The sequence below is a fragment of the Perca flavescens genome, chromosome 1 (genome assembly GCF_004354835.1).
Source record: "Perca flavescens isolate YP-PL-M2 chromosome 1, PFLA_1.0, whole genome shotgun sequence".
Classification (NCBI taxonomy): Eukaryota; Metazoa; Chordata; class Actinopteri; order Perciformes; family Percidae; genus Perca; species Perca flavescens.
In genome coordinates, this window is record NC_041331.1 from 16,143,574 (window position 1) to 16,168,784 (window position 25,211).

Here is a 25,211-nt window from a genome sequence, read left to right on the forward strand (position 1 = left end):
AGTGGTGCAGTGACTCGGATCTATGGATAAGGCACGCCATAAGGGAGATGGTCACTGGTGTGTGATGTGCAATAATTCATGGATTAAAAGTGGTACAGAGAGCTCAATTTTTCTGTTTTGGTTGCAAACAGCAGAAACATTCTCTATTTATTCTTGGGTCAGTAGCATTTTGTAGTCCAACTGTGCTGTTAATACTTAGCTGTATTTTGGTAGAAAAAGGTAGTGTGACCACTGATTTTTAACCTATTTACTTCGAAGACAGTTCTTGCAAATTAGATGAGGATGTGTCACACTGTACAGATGATAAAATCAACATTTTACCTCGTTGCCCTCGTCAACTTTAAGGTCCAAATAGAAAACTTTTACCTCACAGCGCAACAGTGTGTGGTAATGAGTGATGAGGTCAAATTATATGTCATTATTGAACAACTGACTGGAAAACCAGCAGTGCTTAGGTAATGTATGCATCTTTCCCAGATGAACTGAACAACTTCTATGCACGCTTTGAGATCAACTCCCCAGCTGAGGAAGTACTAAAGACCCAGGACCGCTACCCGCTAGTAATATCCAGGGCAGATGTGTGTAGATTAATGCCACCCAATTTGAAATGCTCATGCTCTTCTTCTATTTTTAAAAGTACTGTAAAACTGTAATGACTACGAATCATACATTTCATGCAGCTAAAGAGTACTTAATCTGAGTTTTACGGCAATGTAAAGCAGTGCAGCTAAACTTCCTTATTAAACTAAATTAAACTAGTTTTATCTACGACGAATTACAAGAATTATGGTATTCTTTCTCTCTCCCGCTCCCCCTTACGTGCTGTGAGCCATGCTTACGTCTCTGGCTTTGAGTCAGCCAAAATTTTCTTTTAGATTTAGAATGTTAATTTTCTATAAAATATAATACATTTTCACATAACGTCATTAACGTTTATTTTTGGCCCGTGGCCTTTCATCCTGATACGTTATTGGCACACAATTTGCACACAGGCCTAATAGATCAACCAACGACGCCATCTCCCCTGCCCTCCACACTGTCCTGGACCACCTGGACCAGAGGAACACATATGTGAGAATGCTGTTCATAAACTATAGTTCAAGATTCAACAACATTGTGCCCTGAAAGCTCGTCACCAAGCTCAGAGACCTGGGAATCAACACCACCCTCTGTGACTGGATCATAAACTTCCTGACGGCCAGACCCCAGGCAGCGCAGACTGGCTCCACCACATCCTCCACCCTGACCCTCAACCCCGCCACCCCCCCAGGGCTAAGTGCTCAGCCCTCTTCTGTACGCACGACTGCGGGCACACACACAAGACTCCAACACTATCATAAACTTAGCTGACTACATGACTGTCATCGGCCTGATCAGTGACGGCGACGAGGCCAGCAGAGCCCTAGCATCTTGGTGCCAAGACAACAACCTCCATCTCAACGTCAGCCAAATAAAAGAGCTGATTGTGGAATACAAGAACCGACAAGAGGAAAATGTCTACAGTGGAGAGAGTCAGCAGTTTCAGGTTCCTCGGGGTTCACATGAGCGAGGATCTGATCTGGACTCACCACACACATACACATATATATATATATATAAAAAATTCCCCACTCGCCCTATCCTGGGCGGGCCTCTTCCGGCCTGGGAGTCTGAGACTCCTAGATTCCTAGGACTGCACTCTTCTGCACAGAGATCTCAGATGTTGTTTCTGAAATTTGCTGGAGCCACTGTCCCAGTTTGGGGGTCCGATTACCACTGGAACCAGCTTCTCATGTTCCTTCTTCTCGATGTTGCTGTCGCTTGGGATTGCTACATCTATCACAACTACCTTCTTCTGCTGTTTGCTGACTACCAAGATGTCTTGTTGGTTAGCCATCACTATTTTATCAGTCTGGATCTGGAATTTGCCAGTTTTGGATATGCCTTCCACATTGACTTCGGGACTTCCAGCCCATACTCCGTACACTATGCCAGCCACTGGATTATGGCGTTCCAGTTATGCCGTACCTGCCTGCATTTTACACCGCTGTTATGTGCTGGACTGTCTCAGGGGGACCTTTACATAGCCTGCACCTGGGGTCCTGTCTGGTATAGTAGAGCCCAGACTTTATTGATCTTGTGCTCAGAGCTTATTCTTGTGCTGCCATGATTAGTGCCTCTGTGCTATCTTTCAGACCAGCCTTTTCCAGCCAAGGTCAAGTGGGGGACGCTGACCTTGCGTCCTGGCTCCCCCTTGCTGTAGCATCTTTGTTGTACCTCGTCAATCTCTGGTTGTGATATTAGTCTGCGACTACGGATGTTGGAACACTGAGCTAGTATACGTTTCTTGGTTAGCTTAGATGTTGGGTTTCGAAGTATCCATTGGTCCCACATCCTCTTCATGTAACCCCTTTCCCTGGGGTCACTTGTGTAGTAGCACTCCAGTAATTCCATATTCTCCGCCCTATAGTCCCCGAGTGTCTTGTTCTTGTTCCACTAGTACATTTCTTATCAGGTTGCCCTGGCTCCCTAACACCTGACTAGGACCTTGTTGAAGTTCATCAACTTACATTAGAACATTGGCTTCTGAATTGCCTTTTTAATATCTGTCAACAGTCATAACTATTATTATGCATGCCTTGTTTTAATTTGTATGCTGTTTTTAATGTAAAGCACTTGGGTTTACTTGTTATGAAAGGTGCTGTAAAAATAAAATTGACATTTACATTAACTTGCAAATGTGTTTTAAAATGTGTGCTAAGGTGTGCTATTAAGGCAATCTAAACATGTTGTATAAAGCATATTAAAATATTATCCAGTGTCAATAGGACAAAATGATAAAGATTGTTGGACTTTTATCTTGGCCAGATGAAACTGATATTGAGAACTGTAAAGCAATTATTCTTAACTGATCTAACAGTATTCCCATTAATGTTAATGAACTCTGCACCCCAGCCATTGTGTGATAATATAATCTGTACAAGAAAGTACAAAGACAGATGCAGTAAAGTGGCAAAGATTTAAATGCTTTATTACACCTCCCCATGAGCCTGACAATTACATATTATCCTGGGGCCCACAACTTAATTAAATTTACACGGAGGTCTGCCTTTTTTTAGAATAAATATAATGATCTGCAATTTTGTAATTAAAGACATATTGCCAAGGTGATTGTGCACATCATAGTATAAAAGACACAAGGAATATGGCTTTAGTTGCCAATAAAGCTATTCAACAATGACAACAGAAATGTTTTAATAAAAAATCTCTTTATGTGGTCAGAGATAGGCCTAAGGGTCTTCTGTAAGCTTGCAATAGCCAAGTTAGAGCCAGGTTTATTTTACGCTATTTTGTGGTATTCACACCATAAATAAGCAATTAATTTAATGTTGTTAGTAGTTGCAGTTCCAGTTAGCTAGCATGTAGTTTCCAGTTTGACTATATTGTTGCTTGAAAAATAATAATGAAACTTTTCTGATTGCGTCTTTGTTTGGTTTGTTGTAAAGACAACTTGATGTTTCTTCAAGTGTAAAATATTTTAGTCTGGTCTTTTCAAGGAAGCCACAAATAGGTCTTTTTAGTAACTAGGCCTACTGACTGTGAGAAAGTCTTCTGGTTTCTACAAAGAAATGCAAATCTACATATGTGCTGAGATACTTTACATTTTTGACACTGTTACTTAGAAAGTCCTGTTCAAACAAATCCAACTATGAAAACAACTAGCAATCGAGGAAATGTATTATCAGTTTATTAACCTGGTTTTACATTTACAGAGTAATACTTGTGCGTTAAAGGTTAACTTTTCTGCTATGTTGCAGGTCAACCTCATCCATGTTTGTAAGTGAACATTTTTGCAATTCGTCCTTCATCGCACCTGACTTACCAGTGGCAATAAAGTGTATTTATGTATATGCAAATGTATTTATTTATTTATTTGTTTGTTGTGATGTTGCACCAATTGTTGAAAAAAAACCTCGCAAGTTAGATTCTAGAGGTGAAGTCAAAGAGGGGAGACAGTCCTTCCCCCCTATTATTATCAATGTAAAGGCTACATGTAAACCCAACACTTAAACAACTAGTCCAATTGGAGTTTCTTGTTTTCTAAGATTAGCTTTAAATCATTACTCAGGTGTAAACACGAGTTGTCTAAATCATCCTTCTAGTACAGCATAGAACTATGGTTTGACTATTAAGGTCAAAAATGTGTTCTCCTCATATCTCAAAACACGTTTAACAATTAAGAGCTGGACAAAGTGTTCTTTAATAGTACAATGAATTTAAGATTTGTGGTTTGTTTTGGTGGTGCAGTCTGCACAGACTTACTGAGCAGATTCTCCACAAATAGTAAAGCATATTGTATAAAGAAAATTAAATATTCTCCTGGTAGAGTAAAAGTGCATCAATCAATAGTTAAACCGTCTCTGCTATTTCATTCATCCAGGCTGCCTAGCAACAGCTCCCACATCTCGCGTTGGAGGCCCAAATCTCGCATCACATTTTGAACTGCGTACAGGGGCATCTTGCGTTGTGTGGGGCAAACGAACCTCAACATGGCAGATGTTGAAATTCTTGATGAGGAGCCTAAGCAAGAGGAATCTACCGCATCACTTCAGTCCGAATCCGAGGAGGCATCTATAGAAACACCCAATGGCGTGAAAACGTGAGTAATAATATGTATTATGTTGTCCTCCCGTCTGTGCAGCCGTTAGCTAGCTTAGCTAAAATGGAGTCCTGTGATGCTAGCCATCGTTAGCCAAGCAGCCTCTAACCCTAATCTCGGTTGTCAAACATTGTAGCTAACCGTTAATTAACGGTAACTGTGTGACATATGATGGATTTGTAGCTAACATGACGCCAAAAGTAGCTATGCCATATCATTTCTAACTGGACTGTTAGCTAGCTAGCTAGCTAAACTTGTAACGTTTCGCTGTTGCCATCACGTTAATCACGGTGCAATGGGCTATTCTTTAATCTCAATTGTTTTGCTTGTTTGCTAACGCTAACAGAAGTATGAAGTGCAACTCTTGTTAAATCAACAAGCTAATCATAGTCAACAAGCTAATCATAGTTTAACCCTTCAACTAGCATAGTCTATACTTTTTTATTTTTATTTTCAGATGGCATTAACGTTAACAGCTAGCGTCCCTGTTAATCTAAACTCAGTTGTACACGTTTCATTGTACCAAGCTAATGATAACGTGAAGGTAGCTGCAAATAAATGGCTCCGTGATGCTGCACTAACAATGAAGTAACGTTACGCTAGCAAACTTATCCTTAGTATTTTAGTAGTTTACTTAGTAGTTTATCTGATTTATGGTTACTTTTGTTACCATAGATTGATAGATACTTCATTTATCCCTTGGGACAATTCCCACTAGCAAACTTATCCTTAGTATTTTATCTGACACTCACATGTCTATAGATGGCATTTTTTTCACAGCAGATGCAATACGAGGCCATGAATAAGATAAGCTTGTGTACAATTCCAACATAAATACTGGTAGTTTATCTGATTTATGGTTACTTTTGTTACCATAGATTGATTGATACTTCATTTATCCCATGGGACAATTCGGGTGTCCAGTAGCTCAGACATTACGAAACAAAATTACTTAAAGGAACACGCCGACTTATTGGGAATTTAGCTTATTCACCGTAACCCCCAGAGTTAGACAAGTCGATAAATACCCTTCTCATCTCCGTGCGTGCTGTGATGCTGTCTGACGGCTCCAGCGGCATCAGGCCAGCACAGAACATCAGGTGAATGGTTCCAGTAATCCTACTGCTCCCAATAAGTGACAAAATAACGCCAACATGTTGCTATTTACATGTTGTGATTCATAGAGTCACAGTGTGTACATGAGACACAGCCGTCTTCTAACTGTAAACAAACTGGGAACTATATTCTCAGGCAAAAGAATATAGCACTTGGGCGGAGTGATATGCTCGTAGCAAGCCTGTCTGAGAATATAGTTCCCGGTTTGTTTATTGTTAGAAGATGGCTGTGTCTCATGTTGTTTTTTGTACACCCTGTGACTCTACAAATCACAACATGTAAATAGGAACATGTTGGCTTTATTTTGTCACTTTTGTCACAATTCGGAGCAGTAGGCTAGTTAGAACCAGCAGGATCTGTGCTGGGCTAAGCTAATGCTAGAACCCTCAGACAGCGTTACAGCACATACAAGGTTCAGTATTAAAATAAAATGGTGTTCAGATTTTATTATGCTACATAATTACCTTTTTGACTATTTGTCCTCAAGCTAGCTAAGTAGTTTCATTATTGTAACATTTAAAGTATTATTTGAATTATAAAAAGCACATTGACACTAAAATGAAAAACCAACAATAGAAACCTCTTACACATAAATGTAATGACGGCCTTTTAATGTACAGACTACTGTGTGTGTGTGATCTCCGAATGTGGTTTTGAGATAGGCTGTTCTCTCACTTGTAGCTTTTGCATTTTGTAGGGATGCTGAAGAAACTAAGTCCCCCAAAGAAAAGCATGACACTAAAGAGAAGTCATCCGGGAGCAGAAAAGGAAACCGCTACCATCCCTACAAAGACAAACATGGTGGAGAAAAGAAGGTTGCTCATAGGAACCGGGTGTTCATCAGCAATATCCCCTATGATATGAAGTGGCAGGCAATTAAAGATCTAATGCGTGAGAAAGGTAGGATGTCCCCAGCGTTGGGGATAGTGTCTCCCCTTCTCTCTATCTCTTCAGCTGATCAGAAGTTCTTGACCCCTTTTCCCTTTATTACTAGATCTCGTATCCTGCTTCTATCAGTAGTCAATTAGTTTGTAGCTTTCTTTGGATGTAATTAGCGTAGAAATTAGGGAGCCAATTTAGTGTGGAGTTTAAATACACTTTTGGATGGACACCAATTTAGTTTGGGCTGATATGTCTGTAGGAAAAGGAAGATGAACTTTTGGAGCATTGCCAGCCAATGTAATTTTGTTGCATCTGTTGCAAGGTGAATCTTGATTATATCAATGAAAATATTGTAATGTTTTACTTTCTGAATTATGGGGTCTCAAGAATCCTTTTGAAAGGTCAAAGGGCAGCTTAAAACTCTCAACTGCCATGAATGGAATCTGTTGACAAACTGATCATGTTGAAGTCTTTTGAATTTCCCAGGTTTAATGTAGCTGTGTTTCTCTCTGGCCTTGGCCTTTGGGTGTCTCAGTCACTGACCAGAAAGGCATGGTGTTGTCTGGTGGGATGTTGGTCTGGGCTGACTGTTGATCATTAATGGGACATCTCCATCTGTAGCGGCATTGCCAAGGCCAACGGCGACTTGACGACTTGGTGACTTTAAATTCCTTTGTTCTTTTGGTATTCTTTCCTTTTTGTATGTCTCATGTAGTTGGTGAGGTTACATACGTGGAGCTCTTTAAGGATGCAGAAGGAAAGTCAAGGGTAAGTGATGTGGCCAACTTGCTGCACGAGGTTTTAAATATCCTCAGCAGGCTCTCAATAATCGAGTGCTCTTTTAGGTTCTGATCCTTTGGGTCTTACTAAGTTACTGAACTGGAGATACTGTGGGTTGTGTTTAGAGCCTGATAGATGGTTAATGATTGATATTCACTTGAAAGGGAGATGTCCTGTTGATTTTTGGAAAAAGTAGCCTAATGAACTCATCTAAGAGTGCACTTTTGCTTTTGTTGTTGTTATTTCAATTGGTGTAAAAGTTTGTTTGTTTGGTCATTTTCCAAAGGGAAATGTGGGTTATGTGATTTGTCTTATTGATTGACCCTCATGTCTCAAAATCTTATTTCACAATTCTGTTATATGGCACAGCTCTCTCTTCAAAGGAGCAAAACATATTCTTATAAGATCCCATAGTGTTTTTTTATTCATTGTTAGGCTATGTTTTTATACTAAATGGCAAAAATGCATACTGTAGATGTAAAGGTGGTTATTGCAGTGGTAAAACTGGTCAATCCTAAACAATGTACCAAATCAATTTATGAATGCAGTTTTTTTTATTTTCTACCTTTTTGGTATTTGTGTCCAGTTCAAAACATTCAAATGTTTCAGGTAAATTACAATGCATAGGTATCTGTTACTGCTAAATGTTTTTACCAAAACTTTTCAAATATATAAACAATTGTTTTATTATTTAAAAAGTAGTAATTACCAACATTGCTTCAGATAATGATAAAGAATATGTTCTTATTAGCCGTTTAGTCTTTGCAATAGACTTAAACACAACCAAAAACCTGCTGGCTCAAGCCCGTGGGCAAAATATGACCGACGTGCATTGTAGAAAATATTAGTAGCATGTTGATACATTACATTTATTATGTTCCAATCCTTTGTTTTGATTTTAACTGTGTTTTGTTCACTCCTTTGACTTGGCTTGATATGTGTGCTACATGGACTCTATGATGCCCCCTGGTTAGGGTTGTGGGTAAGAATCAACCTTACTTTTTCAAACATTCAAACTTTTTTTTTTTTTTATCTTGCACTTGCATGGAGTCATCTGACGCCTCTGTTTCCCTGATTTAACAGTGTGGTGGAGTTCAAAGATGAGGAGTTTGTCAAGAAGGCGATAGAAACTATGAATAAACATGACCTGAGCGGAAGGCCACTCAACATCAAGGAGGTGGGAGCAAAATATGGTTAAATGATTACAGCTAAACTGAAAACTGTAATTTAACAACTGGTTTTTGTTTCAAGAAGTAAATAACACTAATTGTTTTTTTTAAACCATATTTAATGCATTTTTTCAGGGTAGTGGCAGATTATTTGTCAGTGTTACGGTTTTTATTTTATTCAGAAATGAAAATCACTCACCTTTCGGCGAAAATAGGTGACCTACGTGAATTGTGTAGATTCAATGAGAAAATGTTTAAGGGGGGGGTTAAGTACTGCCGGCCTGGTGACCAATTTCTGGCGTATGACTATTTTAGAAAAATAAATAAATTAAAAAGTCCACATGGGATTTGTTTTGATGCGCTGGATTTAACTTCCACCTACCAATGAAACGAGTTCTAGCCAATCGGTTGCAAAGTAGTAGTAAGTTTTAATATTATATATTATTATTATTTCTCTTAAATTTTTACTTCTTCCAACCATATGTTAGTTTTTAAAAATTATGACTTTTATGTGTTAAAAGACTTCTGTAATGTCAGAAGAAATATTACACTGTTGGTTGGCAAAAAATGCATCTCAAAATGCATCAGATTGATGCTTTAAAATATGGAATATTTAAAATTTTCTTCCGGGTGAGCATGCCCCCGGACCCCCCCCCCCCAGAGGAGTAATATCCTTCTCACCTTTTGCACCCCTGACCCATTTTCATGCCTGTTTATTGTGGTCAGATTTTGAAAAGTAAATAATCCTAACGCAAACATTTGTTACTTGTTACTCTAAACCAAAATTATGCATTTCTTTCACATTGGTCTTGGCTTTTCTGAAGGTTGTATCCATAATACGGTTTACAAGATTTGTAAGTGGTTTGTAGCAGTTATAACCTCAGACTGAAATTTTTAGTGGAACTGGAAATATGATGGACACTGAAATATCACCAGATTACGCCGATGAAGTGTAGAACTGCATTGTACAATTGTCTTTTAATAGTGGCACACCCTATACCTGACTTAATTCTTCATGATTATCTTTAATTTTGGATTTGCCATATTATCTGAGATCAGAAGTAAATTGTAATGTATTCTTTGTAAGGACCCTGATGGGGAACATGCTCGGCGTGTGCTGCAGCGCATAGGAGGAGGTCAACCGGGAGGCCGTGGGCAGGACATGGGGCCCGGTGGGATGAACATCCCTTCCTCCATTTCCAACAACCCCAATATCCCACCTGAGGTCATCCATGCACTGCAGGCTGGACGTCTGGGCACCACAGTGTTTGTTGCCAATGTGAGGACATAGTGACAACCAACTTCCAAATCTAGCTAGTTATGATTATTCATGTTAATTAAAAATAGCTGTGTGTCTTTGTTCTTTTTACAGCTTGATTTCAAGGTGGGCTGGAAGAAGTTGAAGGAGGTGTTTGGTATGGCAGGCATGGTGAAACGAGCAGACGTCAAGGAGGACAAAGACGGCAAGAGCCGAGGGATGGGAACAGTGACTTTTGAGCAGTCACTGGAGGCTGTGCAGGCCATATGTATCCTTCAGAATTGCACAGTAAAATAGAAAAAAAAGAAACAGAAAGGCGCACAAAGTAATGCTTTATAATTTTGCCACAAACTTCTCCTTGACTCTGGGCTCAGCCATGTTCAATGGACAGATGCTGTTTGACAGACAGATGCATGTTAAAATGGTATGTTATTTTTAGTTACTATGCAACTTATGTTGAACAGAGGCTGTGAATATGAATTTTAACATTTGTTGTGTGGTTCTATAGGATGAGAAATCTGTTCCCCCTGATGATTTCCGTCAAGTAGAAAAAACACCTCAGTTACCACGTGAGTACAGCTGTTGATATCAAACTTGTATCCATAGCAATAGGCTCAGTGACTTGCTTATAGCACTAACATTGTCAGTGTAAGAGGTATAATATCCTCTGGAAACCAATGACACATGTTGGTAAAATTGCGTAGATGTGGCTGGGTTGGTTCAGTGGTAGAGCATGCGCACGTAAACGTAGAGGTTTATGCCTCGATGCAGAGGTCCAGGGTTCGAGTCCGACCTGTGACAATTTCCTGCATGTCTTCCCCCTCTCTCTCCCCTTTCTCGCCTAGCTATCCTGTCAAATTAAAAAAAGCCCCAAAAAATCTCGAAGGTCACATAAAGCCACCTACACTAGGGTTGGGTGCCTTTCGCATCTGAACCAATACCAGTATCGATACCGGTACCTCAAATTCGGTTCCAGTACCCAACAACACTTTTTTCGGTACTTTCCCTCTTTCTGTTACAAAAAACAATTTCCGTTGTAAAAATAATTCCAAACCTATTTATCCTATTTACTTAGAACATTCTGTTATTTTAGAATATTTTACACTGACAGAAATTAAATAAAAATAAAACCGCTCCCTCTCTCCTCCCAAACCTGTCCCTATAAACTATTAAATTGAATAATTATTAAACTTGTATTCTTGTATTTGTATATTATTCTTTTTTAGCCTATTTTATTTTCATCATGACTGTTTTTAACTGCTCTTTAATGTTTCATGTGAAGCACTTTGAATTGCCTTGTTGCTGAAAAGGTGCTGTAGAAATAAAGTTGCCTTGCCTTCAAACCTCAGCCTGTCAGTCAGTCACCAGGTGCCTGCTTGTCTCTATTGATGTCCTATCGAAGCAAACACTGTCTGCGTGAAGTTTTGAAAAACTGTAACCACACTTGAAACCGCTTTATTGGCATTGCCGTGACTCACTGGGACTTCAACAAAACGTGTGTGTGTGTGTGTGTGTGTGTGTGTGTGTGTGTGTGTGTGTGTGTGTGTGTGTGTGTGTGTGTGTGTGTGTGTGTGTGTGTGTGTGTGTGTGTGTGTGTGTGTGTGTGTGTGTGTGTGTGTGTGTGTGTGTGTGTGTGTGTGTCAGTCAACCAACCAACATGCACAGAGGACAGATAAACTTGTGCTTAAGTGCTCTCAGGTACGGAAATTTGGCAACGTTTGATTTTACGTGAACCAATACTCTATAGTACCGACGTGATTCGGTCGGTACCAGTAAAAGTACCGGGCTCGGTACCCAACCCTAGTCTACACATGATCCGCGGCAAAACCACGAGGTAGGGCGCAGAGCAAAGAGGCGCAGCGCAGTAACGTTCTGGAATTGGTTGCGCCTTGAAAGGTCAGCGGCAACCGGGTCAAAGTTGAAAAAATTTGAACTTTTAGCACAGCGCACAGCGGCAATTCTGAGCGGTGCGTGACGCCAAGGGTAGCGCCTTGTTGGGCGGCACCGCTCTCCCCATAGGAGAACACTGGAAAGGCCAGCGCATAGCGGTTTTATCATGTGTAGGCGGCTTAAAGATATGTCTTTGCAAGTTTCCATTTTACTAAATGACTTTGTATTAAGTGCACTAGATTCTCAATGAATGTCTGTTGTCAGCATAATTGATCGTTGATTTAGCTTTGTATTCTTATGTTATGTAAGCCACCCTTTTCATGTTAGTAAATTATATAGTTCAAACTTTCCTCTTCTTTTCTTTTCTTTTCTTCTTGTGTCTAGGGGGTCTCGGTGGTATCGGCATGGGACTGGGCCCAGGAGGGCAGCCTATAAATGCCAACTGTCTGAGTGGTGGAGGAGGAGGTGGCATGGGGTCCATGGGGCCTGGAGGTCAGTCACCTCTCAAATATTAGCAGTTATGTTTGTGCAGAAATGCTCACGCTGTGTTGCAAACCTGTCGGTCTCTGTAGGCAAATGCTATTAAGATAGAATCTGATGCGTTTCCACTAGCTAGTCAACACAGTAGCACCAAAAGGCAGCGTTAATCAACAGCTATACATACATACATACATACATACATACATACATACATACATACATACATACATACATACATACAATATGTGTTTTGGCATGGCCTGACTGACATCTTCTCTTAGGTATGGATGCTCAAGGTTATGGTGGAATGAACAGAGTTGGAGGAGGTAAGGTTTTTGCTCCCATGAGTTTCCTGTAAAAGACCAATGTCATCTTTTTGTGGAGGAAGGAAAGAACGGTGTTCAAACTTTGTGCTGCTTTTGACAGGAATGAGTGGTGGAGGGGGCTTTGGGGGCATGGATAACATGGGCAACATGGGTGGCTTTAGAGGGAGAGACATGGCGCCAGGTGGCAGGATGGGAGGTAAGTGAGCGTGTTCACTCATACTGGGCAGAGAAAAGGCTCAGCTCTAGGATATTATACTGTAAACAATGAGATGCACCTTTTGTGTTATTGATAACTCAAGTCTAAGGTTAAATGTTTTTCTGTGTTGAGATATGTACCGGTCAGGAATGGCTGGAATGGATCGTGACTTTGGCCACAGTGACATGCCAATGAATCGAGGATTTGGTGATTCTTTTGGAGGAATGGGTGAGTGATACTCTGACCTCAGACAACCCTGAATTAGGGCTGGGTGAAAGGGAGTAAATCAGATATCACGATATTCTTGACCTAATACCTCAATGGCGATATTCTAGGGTTGACAATTGGTGCTTTAACAAAATATCTTCACACTTAGATTTTAGATAAACAATCATCAGTAATGTGGACATAGTGTCTAGGTGGGGAAAAGGCAAATAATACAACAGCTAGAACAGTCTGGTGTGTTCAGAAAAGTACATCAGTTTGCAGCCTTTAAAACCAGGAAAAGACGACCCTTATGTCTTTTCATATCCAAAATCTAAGACGATATCTAGTCTCATATCAGGAAATCGATATAATATTGATATATTGCCCAGCCCTTCCCTAAATTGTCATTCTTAAACTGTTAACACAGTGGAGGTTATGCATATTTCTCTTTGTAGTTTGGTTTTGAGTAGAGATGCACCGACTACAACTTTCTAGGCCGATTTCGATTTTCTTTGAGTTAGGCCAGCTAATACAGATTTTAGCCGATTTAAATTTTTTTCTAACCACTTTACAGCACACACAAATATTTATTTTCTATCTTTTCTTTAATAGAACATTTTGCACAGAACATGGAAAATTTTTTGAACAGATAATGGATCACTATAAAATAGAACTATATAAATTACTCCTGGTGTGGGAAATTCACACACATCTAAAGTGCAATGTTAGAACCATTTCCTTCTTTTCACATCCAATATCCAACTACAAAAATGTGATTTTGGTTTTTGGTGTCGTCGTCCCTCCACGCCCTACTATTTCCTTACAGGTGGTGCATATTGCAAACTTGTTATCTTCTGCACACACGCTGAAGAACAGCTGACATGTTTCATGTTGAGCGGGTACACGCCACACACAGTGGAAAAGTTGAGAGAAAGGAAAAAGAGACCGTGCTGTCGCCTCCGTGTCCTTGTGTGTCCTTGAGAACTGTAACTCGTAGAACTTATGTTGTCCGTTAATTGTAGTATTGACCGGCATGAAATCGGCATATGTCAGACTGACCTGCCGGTCACAGGTCATGGCCGAGCACGTGAAAACCGGCCAATTCCGGTCACCGGCTGGTCTATCGGTGCATCTCTAGTTTTGAGTTATGATGGGGTTTAGGGAATGCTTTTTGTGTGCTGTTCTTTTCATAGGTTGACTCTTTCTGTGTTTACTGTTGTGAAATGTGTGTGGTATGGTCTAATCTAACCTGCTCTGACTTGCATTGTCTTCTTTAGGTGGAGGTTTTGGAGGAGGCATGGGCAGTGGTGGCATGCGGCACATGGGGACTGGATTAGGTACATGAGATATTCCATCCACAGTTTTTCTAAATCGGTTACATGAATTCTTACCCTATGCTGTAGATACACCTTCAATTTAGAGGTACTTGTAAGATACTGTTGGCTCTCTGGCAGAGCCCTGGGCCACTTTATTACTGTCACATTTGAAAGTTATTAGACTTTACCATTTTATAGTCTTTTGACAGTTAAATGGATGAGTGACTATTTGTGTACCATGATGTATGAAGTGTCATGCCTTGCTAAAAAGGTGATGTGTAACAAGGAGGCCCAGTAGCTGGAGAGACTGTCCTTCTATCAGATGACCCTAAGTACAAGCATTGGCTCTGCTCATGTGTTGTCCTTAAACACAAGTCCCTGAGCACTGGTGTATCAATGGTGGTCTACATTACATACTGTATACATAAGAACCATAACATTTAATTTCTGTGTCATTCTGCTTGTAGCCACACAGACAGAGCATGAAAAAAAAGAATCTAATGGGCATGTTGTGTGGATGAAGAATGAGGAAACCTGTATAACCCTTTTTGGCATTTGATCTGGTTGTTACTTTCACAAACATTGTATATGGCTACCATGTTTTGATTATCTAATGTCTTTTAATTTATACACTTTTTTTGAGCTGGATGTAATTTCAGCCCGGTTTTGTGTAAATAACTAGATACGAGGTGTTTTTCTCAACACTACTGCCTGTATGAAAGAAAATTGTGTATCAACATTAGTTTCTTCATTTTTATTGGAGATATGGCGTTGTACGCAAAATACAAAGTGAAAGAGAAACTTTATTTTGTATTCACAAGATCATTTCACAACTTCTATTTACACTTTCTTGTGGAGTTGGTTGGTGACTAAGAATAAATACAGGTCTAAAGTCTATTGACTGTTCCTCTACAAACATGTCACAGTGACTGTGGCAGCTAATGTTTTAAAGTGATTGGCTACCAATACAGTTTAAGTGTTTATACACTTTGCGCTAAATTAATAAAAAAAAAAAAAACTGTGCAAGATGGTGAAAGGCATCATTGTGATAATTAGTGTTTGACAGTTTCGATATGCTGGTATTAAAATATACAGTATATTTTAATTTGCTCTCTCATTTTATGTGTGTGTTAATTGCAGGTGGTGGAATGGGAAATATGTCGATGGACCGGATGGGCTCCAACTTTGACCGTATGGGCATGTCAGGAATGGACATGAACTGTGGCTTTGGTGGCTATGGAGGAGGGGGACCAGGCCACATGGGTGGAGGCATGTCTGACAGGGCCTCTGGGTCCAAAGGAGGCTGTCAGATCTTTGTGCGAAATGTAAGTGTGGGTTAGATATATGAGAACTACCATAGAGATTTAAAAGTCTGAATAGGATTGGAGTTACCGATCCACTTAATTTAATGACATATTTTCCCTCTGAGTGCGACTCTTTATATGATGTATTTATAGTATATGCTTTGTTGATGCACTCATCTTTTTATTTGCATCTTGTACTACTTTTGCCTAGCCTCAAATATGTTAATGTTGAGAAATGTATCGACTGAAGTATACATTTGTGTGTTGCAGCTCTCCTATGATCTGACGTGGCAAAAGCTGAAAGAGAAGTTCAGTCACTGCGGTATGTCTTTTTCTTATTATGAATTGAATCTTTATTGTTAAATACACAAGTCACTCTCTCTGACATTTCATTATGAATAGTCATTGGACATGAAAGCCAAAGTTACAGGTTTAACATTCATCAACATTGAATTACTGTGGTTTTAGAATGCATTCATTGCTCCTTCTTTTATACTGCAGGCCAGGTAATGTTTGCAGAGATCAAGATGGAGAACGGAAAGTCAAAGGGCTGTGGAACCGTGAGATTCGACTCTCCAGAGAGTGCCGAGAAGGCCTGCAGGATGATGAATGGAACCAAGATCAATGGCCGAGAGGTGGACGTCCGTATCGATCGGAACGCCTAGAGCTTTTGGAAAAGTCATGCTAACACACTTCCACATTCAGTCATCTTGCCAATGATCTTTTGTTTTGTTTTAAAAACACAATTACTTCATATCTCCATGTGTCCACAGTTTGTTTTGTTTATATAAACTACATAGCTCTTTTATCTTTTTGTTTTGTAAACCCTTTTTTGTCCGGCAGTTTATTTGAACAAATAAACTTTTTAATTTTTAAAACCTGGTGGTTGTAAAATCTCCTGAGATCAGTCTCGAAGTTGTTCTTCCCAGCATGTGAACTGAATCTGAGGTGGTGATCTGAAGTGCATTATTGCTCAACACTGCCGTGCAGTGGCTTCTTGAAAGCGGGGGAATTCCACACATTACTCACAAAAGCAGCAGTTGGAATAAAGTGAGAACAGAATGGACATGGATTTTATCAGGCTATTTACATTTCCAGTTCTCGAAGATTGGTGGTAGTTTGTTTCAATAAGATCAGATCACTTTTTTGATACATTGCCAGTTACAAATCTAAGTATAGATTAATGTCTGAAGTCCATGTGGGCTTTGCAGTTAGCTGTAAACACAGCTCATAAAATCTCTCGTTTTACTTTTTAGGTAATAGAAAAAGTTTTTGGTTGTTTTTGTTTTACTAATTTCTACATTGCTGACAAGTCTGTCTTAACTCACCCACTCAAAGAGAAGGACAAGGCCAAATGAGTTTAGTTGACAACTTTTATTCCTTGACTTGTCAGTTCTGGATTTATTCGAACTTGGCAGTCACTCCTGTGACAGCACATTTTCTGTTTATGGTCCTTGAGTAAGACAGAAGACCTGTCAGAACTTGAAAATGGTTCTTTGATGTATGATAAGGGGAGTCTGGATCTGACAGGCACACATTTTGATCCTTGGCACATTTCCACCTTAAATTTATATATATATATATATATATATGTGTGTGTATATATATATATGTGTATATATATATGTGTGTATATATATATATATGTATATATATATATATATATATATATATATGTGTATATATATATATATATATATATATATATGTGTATATATATGTATATATATATATATATGTATATATATGTATGTATATATATATATATATATGTATATATATGTATGTATATATATATATATATATATATATATATATATATAAATAAATATAAAACTAATGGCGATCATCCTGTGACCAGCACATGTCTTCCATGGCACAATATCTTAAATCTTTAAAAGAATGGGAGTGGGACCATGCTTCCTTGTCTTGACATTTAATGATTCATAGGTTTAACAATTCTGTTGTGTTTCTGGACTGTTGAGTCTCTGTTTGAAATATGGCCTCAGTCCTTGGGAGGTCAGATCTCAATCACTGCACAGTCTTACGGGATTGTTTCCAATAATCCCTAGCTCGTACAGGATGGACAGAGTGGCAAAGAGGATGTAGCAGAATAGAGAAACGAGTCCCAACTTCCAGTCCAACTTCCATCCGTTAATGTGCACTGCTACAAAAAGGAAGACGATTGAAAGGAGGAGCGTAATGGAAATGAAGACGAGCCCGGTGCTGTTGACCTCTACCGGGTTGTTGGGGTCTACAAAGGCAGTCTTGATGAACCAGGGCAGGCCCAGGCACAGCATGTCGAAAACATTAGAGCCCACAATGTTGGACATGGCCATGTCAGCTTTCCCTGATAAACAGAAAACACTTAACGTTTTAAACATTTACATACTGGATCTAAGTCTATTCACACAGAATTTCGGTATTCAAGTTAAGAAAAAAAAAGTTAACTTCTTGTCAGTTCTACGATGGCTAATGGGAAAGTGGCTCAGCAAAGTGAATGAGTAATCAATAGTTTCCACATGCATATCTTTCAGCAGGTTATTATTTAGTAAATAAATCTGTGGTGTTGCTAATGAAAAAGGAATTTGCAAAGGAGGCAAATTAGTCTTAATTTCAATGTTTTGTTATGGCTGGCCTCAAACTATATCCAGGACTGTTGTGAATTGCATCTGATAAATGTGTTACTGGTGTTTACCTTCTCTGGCCACCATCACACTGGCTACGGTGTCGGGTATACTGGTTCCAGCAGCCAGCAGAGTGAGTCCCATAACTGTATCGGGGATGCCAAGGGTTTCGCCTGTGTTAACATAGAACAAACCCACAACAATCAGAGTCCCCCCTCTTCCAACAACATCAAGCTAGGGAGAGGAAAGCAGCAGATCTCAACTGGTGGTTAATCAGTAATCACTGGAGTCAGGGCCGTAGCAGGATTTTAGTAATACTGAGATCATAAGACCAAATTCTCTCAACAGATCCCCGCCCACCTAAGAACATTTCAATAAGCCTCTAAATTAACACAATGTGTTGAGCACAGTGCCTGAATTGGACCCAAAAAAAGTGCCAGTACCCTAAACAGCAGTTTATTAATCGCATGTGTCTTGCATACATTCATATCCATATGCATATCTTGTAGTGGTGACCCAGAATAGTCCGACTATTCAATCTAAGGAGCGTGATTCAACTGTTAATCTCACAGTCAAATCATCGCAGTGCTTAAAATGTGGTTATGAAACAAAGGATCATTGCATCTGGGCTATATGGGGGGTGCTGAATGTCTGTTCCCCCCCAAGTATAAATATCAGCCTCATGTGGACAAAAATCAGAAGTGCTGATACTCAATACTTGTGAGTACTGGCCTATTTTAGACACTAGTTGAGCATTTAAAAACAATACAACATTTTATGTTTTATTCATGATTTAACTGTTCCATTATGTGTACTGTAAATGTTTTCTCTTACATTATGTGATGGTGCCAGGTGTGTAATTCTGGTGGAGACAATTCCTTTCATTTATGTATTTTATTTGCCCCAAAACTGTCAAATTTAGTCAAACAGTATAAGACCAAGCCTTACAAGAAGACCCAACTGGTGTAATCCTTGAAATCCTTTCATGTCATTATACACCACCCAAATTTCTAGAAATATTACAGACATGACCACGAGTCCTCGTGGCAGCTATGACTCTGATTGGAGGCAGTTGTGGGGAAAATATTTTCTGTTAGTCTACCACCACCTACATTTCATTCCAATATGTTATTTTCATGGCCTATGAAAGTTCAATTAATATTTGTGAACATGAGCTACTCTCGCTCTCTCAAAGCCAGGAAGTAAGTCATCAAGTATAAAACTTGGAGCTGCTCCAAAGCCAATTGAATGGGAGACTGATTTTGTGGACCCTCAGAATGTTTGTTTTCTTTTTTGAGCTTTATTCTATTGTACTTCTGAAACAGAAAATGTACCCATATTTCCCTGGGTGCACTTAGTGTCATCTACATCAGTGTTTCTCAAATTGGGATGCACCTACCCATAGAGGTATTTTGGAGTACTGCAGGGGGTATATGTGAGATTTTTTTTAAAAAGGTAATTATATCAGTAATTATATATAAAAAAAATATATCAGTCATGCATCTATAACATCTTTCCCAATTCATTGTCTAGAGCAGTTCAACACCTTATACTCAATGGCATCACAAATTTTAGTTTAAGCTCTAGTTTTTGGATTTGAAAGAGAGAGTTGTTTTATTTTTTGGACTCTCTTACACCATAGAAGACCAAAAGGTGTATTTAAGCTCCAGTGGTACCCAAATATTTACCACATATTTTGAACCATAGACAGGAATGTTTCCAACATTCTTAATCACATATACTGTATGTTCAGTTCTACCTGCACGGTCCCATGCCTGCTCTTTCATAAGACCAAACTCTCCTCTCATGTGAGCCAATCTGACGACTACAGGATAATAATCTTATTATACTTCAGTAGACCTACCACCGTCACATGATGAAGCTTCCCTTTCAGCCTGATCTGAGGTCAGTTTTATGTTCTTCGACATGTGCCTGTGGCTACTTCTGTATATACAGCCAGGGCTCACATGACTGTTTCCTTAAGGATGAAGCAGGCTGTAATCCTGGTTATGCACTTGGCCCACTGGCTACAATAACCCCCCTCCTTACCCTCCATGACAATGGCATCTCAGGAATTAGCCAGCAGACCAACATGTGATTCTACTCTGCAAATCAGAAATTTTTTCTCACAAGTTTTAAAGACTTTAAAGGTTCTGTAACCTGGTGCGTGACAGGCTGATTACACTGGCAACTAAAGTAAAGACACTGAGGAAATGTACCGATTTTATACAATCTGAAGCGTCACAAAATGCCAAAGTTCAAACGACGATCTTACCGACAATAGTCACCATCCACACCAGCACGTATGTGAAACCTGAGATCCAGACAGCTGACATGAAGAAGGTTATCATGAACCATCCCTTCCAGAACCTTCTCCTGCAGTTAGGGATGGTCAGGAAAAGCAGAGTGATGATGGGCAGAGACAGAACCCAAAAAACCCGTTTCAGGTCGCTCTCCGGCACAGCAAACACACTTTTATGCTCTGCTGGAACACAAGCAGACACACATGTTATGAGTGAATTTGTACCACACAAATCATCAGGGGTCGTGAAGGTCAGCAAAGTGGATTACTCCAGTTTGACACAAATACTGGTAAACAGTGTGCTAAGAAGTGGGTTTTACCTTCAGGAATCTCACTGAGGCCATGCAGGCTGAGGGACAGCTGAGAGTATCCCGAGTCGTCCTGGAAGATCCCACTGTCTGTTCTGGAGCGACTGCGGACTCGCAGACTGGTTTCGTCGCTCCAGCCCAACAGAGGCTGTGTCTCAGTCTTCTCATCGGATCCTTTACCCAGACAGGTGCAGCAAGGGCTCAGCTTCCTCAGGACAAACTCACTGATGCGAAGGTCAAAGCACAGAACCATGATGTAGACGCCATAGACCAGAAGCAGACATGCAGCGTCATACCTGTAAACAGCAACATCTGAGTTCATTACCTTGCCTGTATAAGATTTACCAAAGAAAACATATTGTGCAAAAATGACCTCAAAAGTGTCTGAGCAGTTAGGGCTGAGCGATATGTATATATATCGTCAAAATGATAAATATGTCTATCATATATATTTTTCAGTATTGTTTCTATCGAAATGTCAAAAAAAAAAAAAAAACAGCGACTGAACTGCGTTACAGCAATATTATTTGTCATTTGGACAATGCTTTATGTGAGAAAATACTCAGTAATTTTCGGTTGTCAAGTATTTAATTCATACAGGAGTATTACAAAAAAAATAGGCTTCACCATGTGGTTATTTCATATGGACTATTTATTTATTGAATTACCAGAAAACATGCTATGTCGTGAAATGACGTATATTGGGATAAAATATTTTGGCCATATCACCCAGCCCTAATTAAGCAGGTGATTTTTTTTAAATATATTTTAAACAACAAAAATCAATAGATTAAGGACATTTTGGGAGTTGTTAGCCTGTTTCCGTCACATTTTGTTGTCTTTATGATGTGATATTGTCTTATTTATGGTTAATTAATTGCTCGGTACAGTCAGTGTAATAAATGTCAGTGAGTCACAGTACTGTACTACACTGTGATCTGTTTTCATTTGTTGTTCTCAGTGTCACACGATGCAATAAACAGCTGCCTCTGACTTTGTCTTTTACAACCACCTTACATGCAAGTTGTGTAAGGTGGTTTGAAGATCACGTAACCAGATGCCGATACACACTGACACTCACCAGTACACCTTGTTATCAGAAATGATGGCAATAACAGCAGCAACACTGATGCTATATGCCAGGCAGTCCCTGAACAGTGGCCAACAGGTGAGGCGCCCGGCCTGATAAAGGAAATAAAAAAGAAATGGTTCACAGCTTATAAAAAAACAATTTACACAAGGATTCTTCCGCTTTGACCCAGTAAAGGTGCTGCTCTTGTGTACAGGTAGTTAGTAGGATGGTAATCTTTGTTTGAATATTGCGAGTGTGTGATTGTGTCAGAATGTACCATAGAGGCCAAGAGTCCACATGCAGCGCAGATTCCTAGCAGGTTGTAGACGGCTGATCCCACGATGGTGCTGACCCCGATGTCTCCCTTTGTTACAAACACACCTAACACACATAAAGAGCACATCTTAGTTCTGAGGACAGAGCATTGATGAAAAATATAAAGAAATGTCAGGAGCAAATAAAGAGCAGAGGACAACATGTCCTATTCAAAAGGCCACAATCCCTCTCTGTTCCCTTATGGTGGTGGAGTCACAGTTCATCGGGTTGGCAAAGAATACGGTGACAGTGATGACGATGTTGGTGTCACCATCAACATCGCCGGTTGTAGTTATTATCATAATAATGCATGATTACCCAGAAAGGCTGTGACCAGTTCAGGTGCAGAGCTCCCAGCTGCCATAAATGTGGCTCCTGCTACATCCTGAGACAGTCCCAGACCTGAGAGAAACACAAAATAAAACAAGAATACATGACAATTTGCATGGCGTGTACAAAAATAATAGAAACACCTGATTATTATATGCAATCAAATTCAACTACAGCACAAACTACAACCTAAAATATGACCAGGTAATGTCCATACATGTTATTATAGAGCAGAGCAGTCATGTGTGGTATTGTATGACATTGTACAGTTCCACCCAGTGTAAGTTTATTAGTCAGGTTTACACCTTATTAAGAATTATTCAATTCATCGATTAGTCCATTGACAAAAAATTAACAATTTTGATAATAAATGATTTGCTTTTCTCAGTTTTATATAATTTTGAACCAAATATGTTTGGGTTTTGGACTGTTGGTCGAACAAACAAGACATCTGAAACATCACCTTGGGCCTCAGATCTTGTGTTTGGCATTCACTACTTTGTGAGACTTTTCATAGGCCAAACGATTAACTGATCCATTGAAGAAAGAATTGAATAATGACAATAATAATTAGTTATGTTTATTGTTAGTATAATTGATGATGATGGTACAGAGATCCACATCTAAAGCAAATGTAGAAACACAGAGTGGAAACACCACAACCACACCCTGGTAAAAGCTATTTCCATTCATTAAAATACAACTTAAGAACTGTTCCATCAGTTAAACATATATAACATATTATATGTATGGACTTATACACAATCTGTCCACATATTTAGGTATTCTTAAGAGTCCTACAAAATCTATATCTATCTATAAAGTCTACTATAAGTTTGCCTATAGTAATCGTATAAATCATTATTACCACAATTATAGTATATTACCGTAATACAGTTCATGCTATGGTGCAATAATATTTCTTGTCACTTACGTTCACTGATCACTTCTAAAGAGGGCAGAAAGTAATCATCGCAGATAATTGCGACAGCCAGAAGCATGTAGAAAATAATCATGAAATAAATGACGAGCCCTCCATCCTTCCTCTCCTGCACCGTGAAGAAGCCACCAGGAAACTCAGAGGACTGTGATAAGATGCATTTAGTCTCATTCTCTGAAACAGCAGGACACACACACACACACACACACACACACACACACACACACACACACACACACACACACACACACACACACACACACACACAACATAATGGCAAGTTAAACGGTATTTTCATACCAATATAAGACAAGAGTGAGCGAACAGTGTCACAGTTGCTGAGCCAGTTGCCTATCTAGTAGTATTGTGGGAGATTTAAAAACACTACAAATAGGCTAAGCAAAATTACACACACACACACACACACACACACACACACACACACACACACACACACGATTTTCTTACCAAGAGCCCGACGCACTCTGGTGGAGTGGGTTTCCTGTGCTGTTTTTGCGGTATATGATACAAGATGGACCGTGCAATATAAAAATATTACAAATCCAAGAAAGTAAGGTATAAAATCTTTCCTCTTCTTTCTCTGCAGAGCTGCAACCTTATTCATTGTTATATGAGTAACTAAAGTACAATTAGCAGTTATTCCAAGGAGTCATATGTTTCGTTCTAATAAGCTTGCAAGAAATTAATTGCGGGCTAAAGCTGCATCTAACACTACACTACGACTACAAGCTGCTGAGAGAGATTATTGGGGGGAGAAAGCATCTTTTAAGGCCTGGCGCTACAGAGAATGGGGGGGATCACGAGTTGCGCGTCATTCCAGTCGACTTGAACACGCTCCAGCCTGAGGCGCATCAGGGGTGAACCCACTGTAACACACACACACACACACACACACACACACACACACACACACACACACACACAAAATGTAGCCTATGCCAGTCTATGCCTGTAAATATTTATAAGCTCTGCAGGTGAAGCGTACCTAGACCTACTTTTACATCAACGCTAATTGATGCTTGATCTTACCACCGAAGAGATACACTGTAGTGGCTGCAAAGTGATTTAGTTATTTTTTTATAATAGGCCTACATCTATGTTTGGTATAGACTACTGAAATGTTTTTGCAAAGCCATCATTTTTGGTCACAGCTATTTCTATAAAACGAAGAAGAAAAAACAATATAGGCCTGATATAAATATGAGCTATATGTGACAAAGAATGCTCAATGTTAAAGATTCGGCCTACTAGTTTTTCCGGAGCTCAAATACAGACTGTACCAAAAGATCACACATCTGCAGATCTTGATTGATATCTTTCAGAAGTAGCGTTACATTTACTGTAACAAAGTCTATTTTCTGTAGCCTACTTGTTTGAGTAACTTAAAAATTCATTTTACTTATTGTAAACAAGTGACATCGGTTATCGCAAAAGGCATCCACCCTGTGCCCAGCAGATTGTAAATATGTTGCATCAATGTATATATCTATGGCATCAATGCACCACCCTGGCAGCACGCCAAGTCACCCAAATCAAACACACCTCGGACGTTGCGTGACCCCATACCATGACCCCGTGACCCGCAGGTGCACGCTGGGTCGTCTGGCTACATGTTACATGCTAAATGGTCATTCGGCGTTCACCGAATGTGTGTGAGTGTGAGTGTGAGTGGCCTTTCTTTATACTGTTTTGGAATAGGAGAAGCCTACAGAGCACTAGAGCCTGATGCATGA

The 25,211-nt window shown here is 39.6% G+C and overlaps 2 protein-coding genes across 2 annotated transcripts; one reads left to right on the top strand and one right to left on the bottom strand.

Moving 5' to 3' along the window:
* The first annotated feature begins 4,413 nt into the window (after nucleotides 1-4,413).
* myef2 (myelin expression factor 2) lies at nucleotides 4,414-16,427 on the top strand. Its single transcript, XM_028583076.1, has 17 exons — nucleotides 4,414-4,639; nucleotides 6,453-6,655; nucleotides 7,353-7,405; nucleotides 8,392-8,399; nucleotides 8,501-8,594; nucleotides 9,674-9,865; nucleotides 9,959-10,112; nucleotides 10,219-10,268; nucleotides 10,353-10,413; nucleotides 12,119-12,226; nucleotides 12,496-12,540; nucleotides 12,641-12,736; nucleotides 12,869-12,964; nucleotides 14,221-14,280; nucleotides 15,400-15,584; nucleotides 15,834-15,885; nucleotides 16,065-16,427. Exons 1-17 carry the CDS (start codon nucleotides 4,530-4,532, stop codon nucleotides 16,226-16,228), a joined length of 1,731 nt encoding a protein of 576 aa, XP_028438877.1. The 5' UTR covers nucleotides 4,414-4,529; the 3' UTR covers nucleotides 16,229-16,427.
* Nucleotides 16,428-17,483: 1,056 nt separating this feature from the next.
* Nucleotides 17,484-24,283, bottom strand: slc24a5 (solute carrier family 24 member 5). The gene is made up of 9 exons (XM_028583712.1): nucleotides 23,926-24,283; nucleotides 23,452-23,631; nucleotides 22,506-22,589; nucleotides 22,150-22,253; nucleotides 21,882-21,982; nucleotides 20,813-21,096; nucleotides 20,466-20,672; nucleotides 18,262-18,363; nucleotides 17,484-17,913 (listed from the first exon to the last, which is right to left on the bottom strand). The coding sequence occupies exons 1-9, from the start codon at nucleotides 24,080-24,082 to the stop codon at nucleotides 17,591-17,593; spliced, it is 1,542 nt and encodes a 513-aa protein (XP_028439513.1). The 5' UTR covers nucleotides 24,083-24,283; the 3' UTR covers nucleotides 17,484-17,590.
* Nucleotides 24,284-25,211: the final 928 nt, after the last annotated feature.

What these genes read in the sequence shown, in the direction of transcription:
- slc24a5 (XM_028583712.1), bottom strand. Translation starts at nt 24,082, where the DNA reads ATGAATAAGGTTGCAGCTCTGCAGAGAAAGAAGAGGAAAGATTTTATA. An exon ending in ACTGGTCACAGCCTTTCTGG is followed by an intron (nt 22,254 to 22,505) that starts GTAATCATGCAT and finishes TATGTGTGTTAG; the next exon opens with GTGTGTTTGTAACAAAGGGA. An exon ending in TGTGATGGTGGCCAGAGAAG is followed by an intron (nt 17,914 to 18,261) that starts GTAAACACCAGT and finishes TCTGTTTATCAG; the next exon opens with GGAAAGCTGACATGGCCATG.
- myef2 (XM_028583076.1), top strand. Translation starts at nt 4,530, where the DNA reads ATGGCAGATGTTGAAATTCTTGATGAGGAGCCTAAGCAAGAGGAATCT. An exon ending in GACAGATGCATGTTAAAATG is followed by an intron (nt 10,269 to 10,352) that starts GTATGTTATTTT and finishes GTGGTTCTATAG; the next exon opens with GATGAGAAATCTGTTCCCCC. An exon ending in GGGGTCCATGGGGCCTGGAG is followed by an intron (nt 12,227 to 12,495) that starts GTCAGTCACCTC and finishes ATCTTCTCTTAG; the next exon opens with GTATGGATGCTCAAGGTTAT.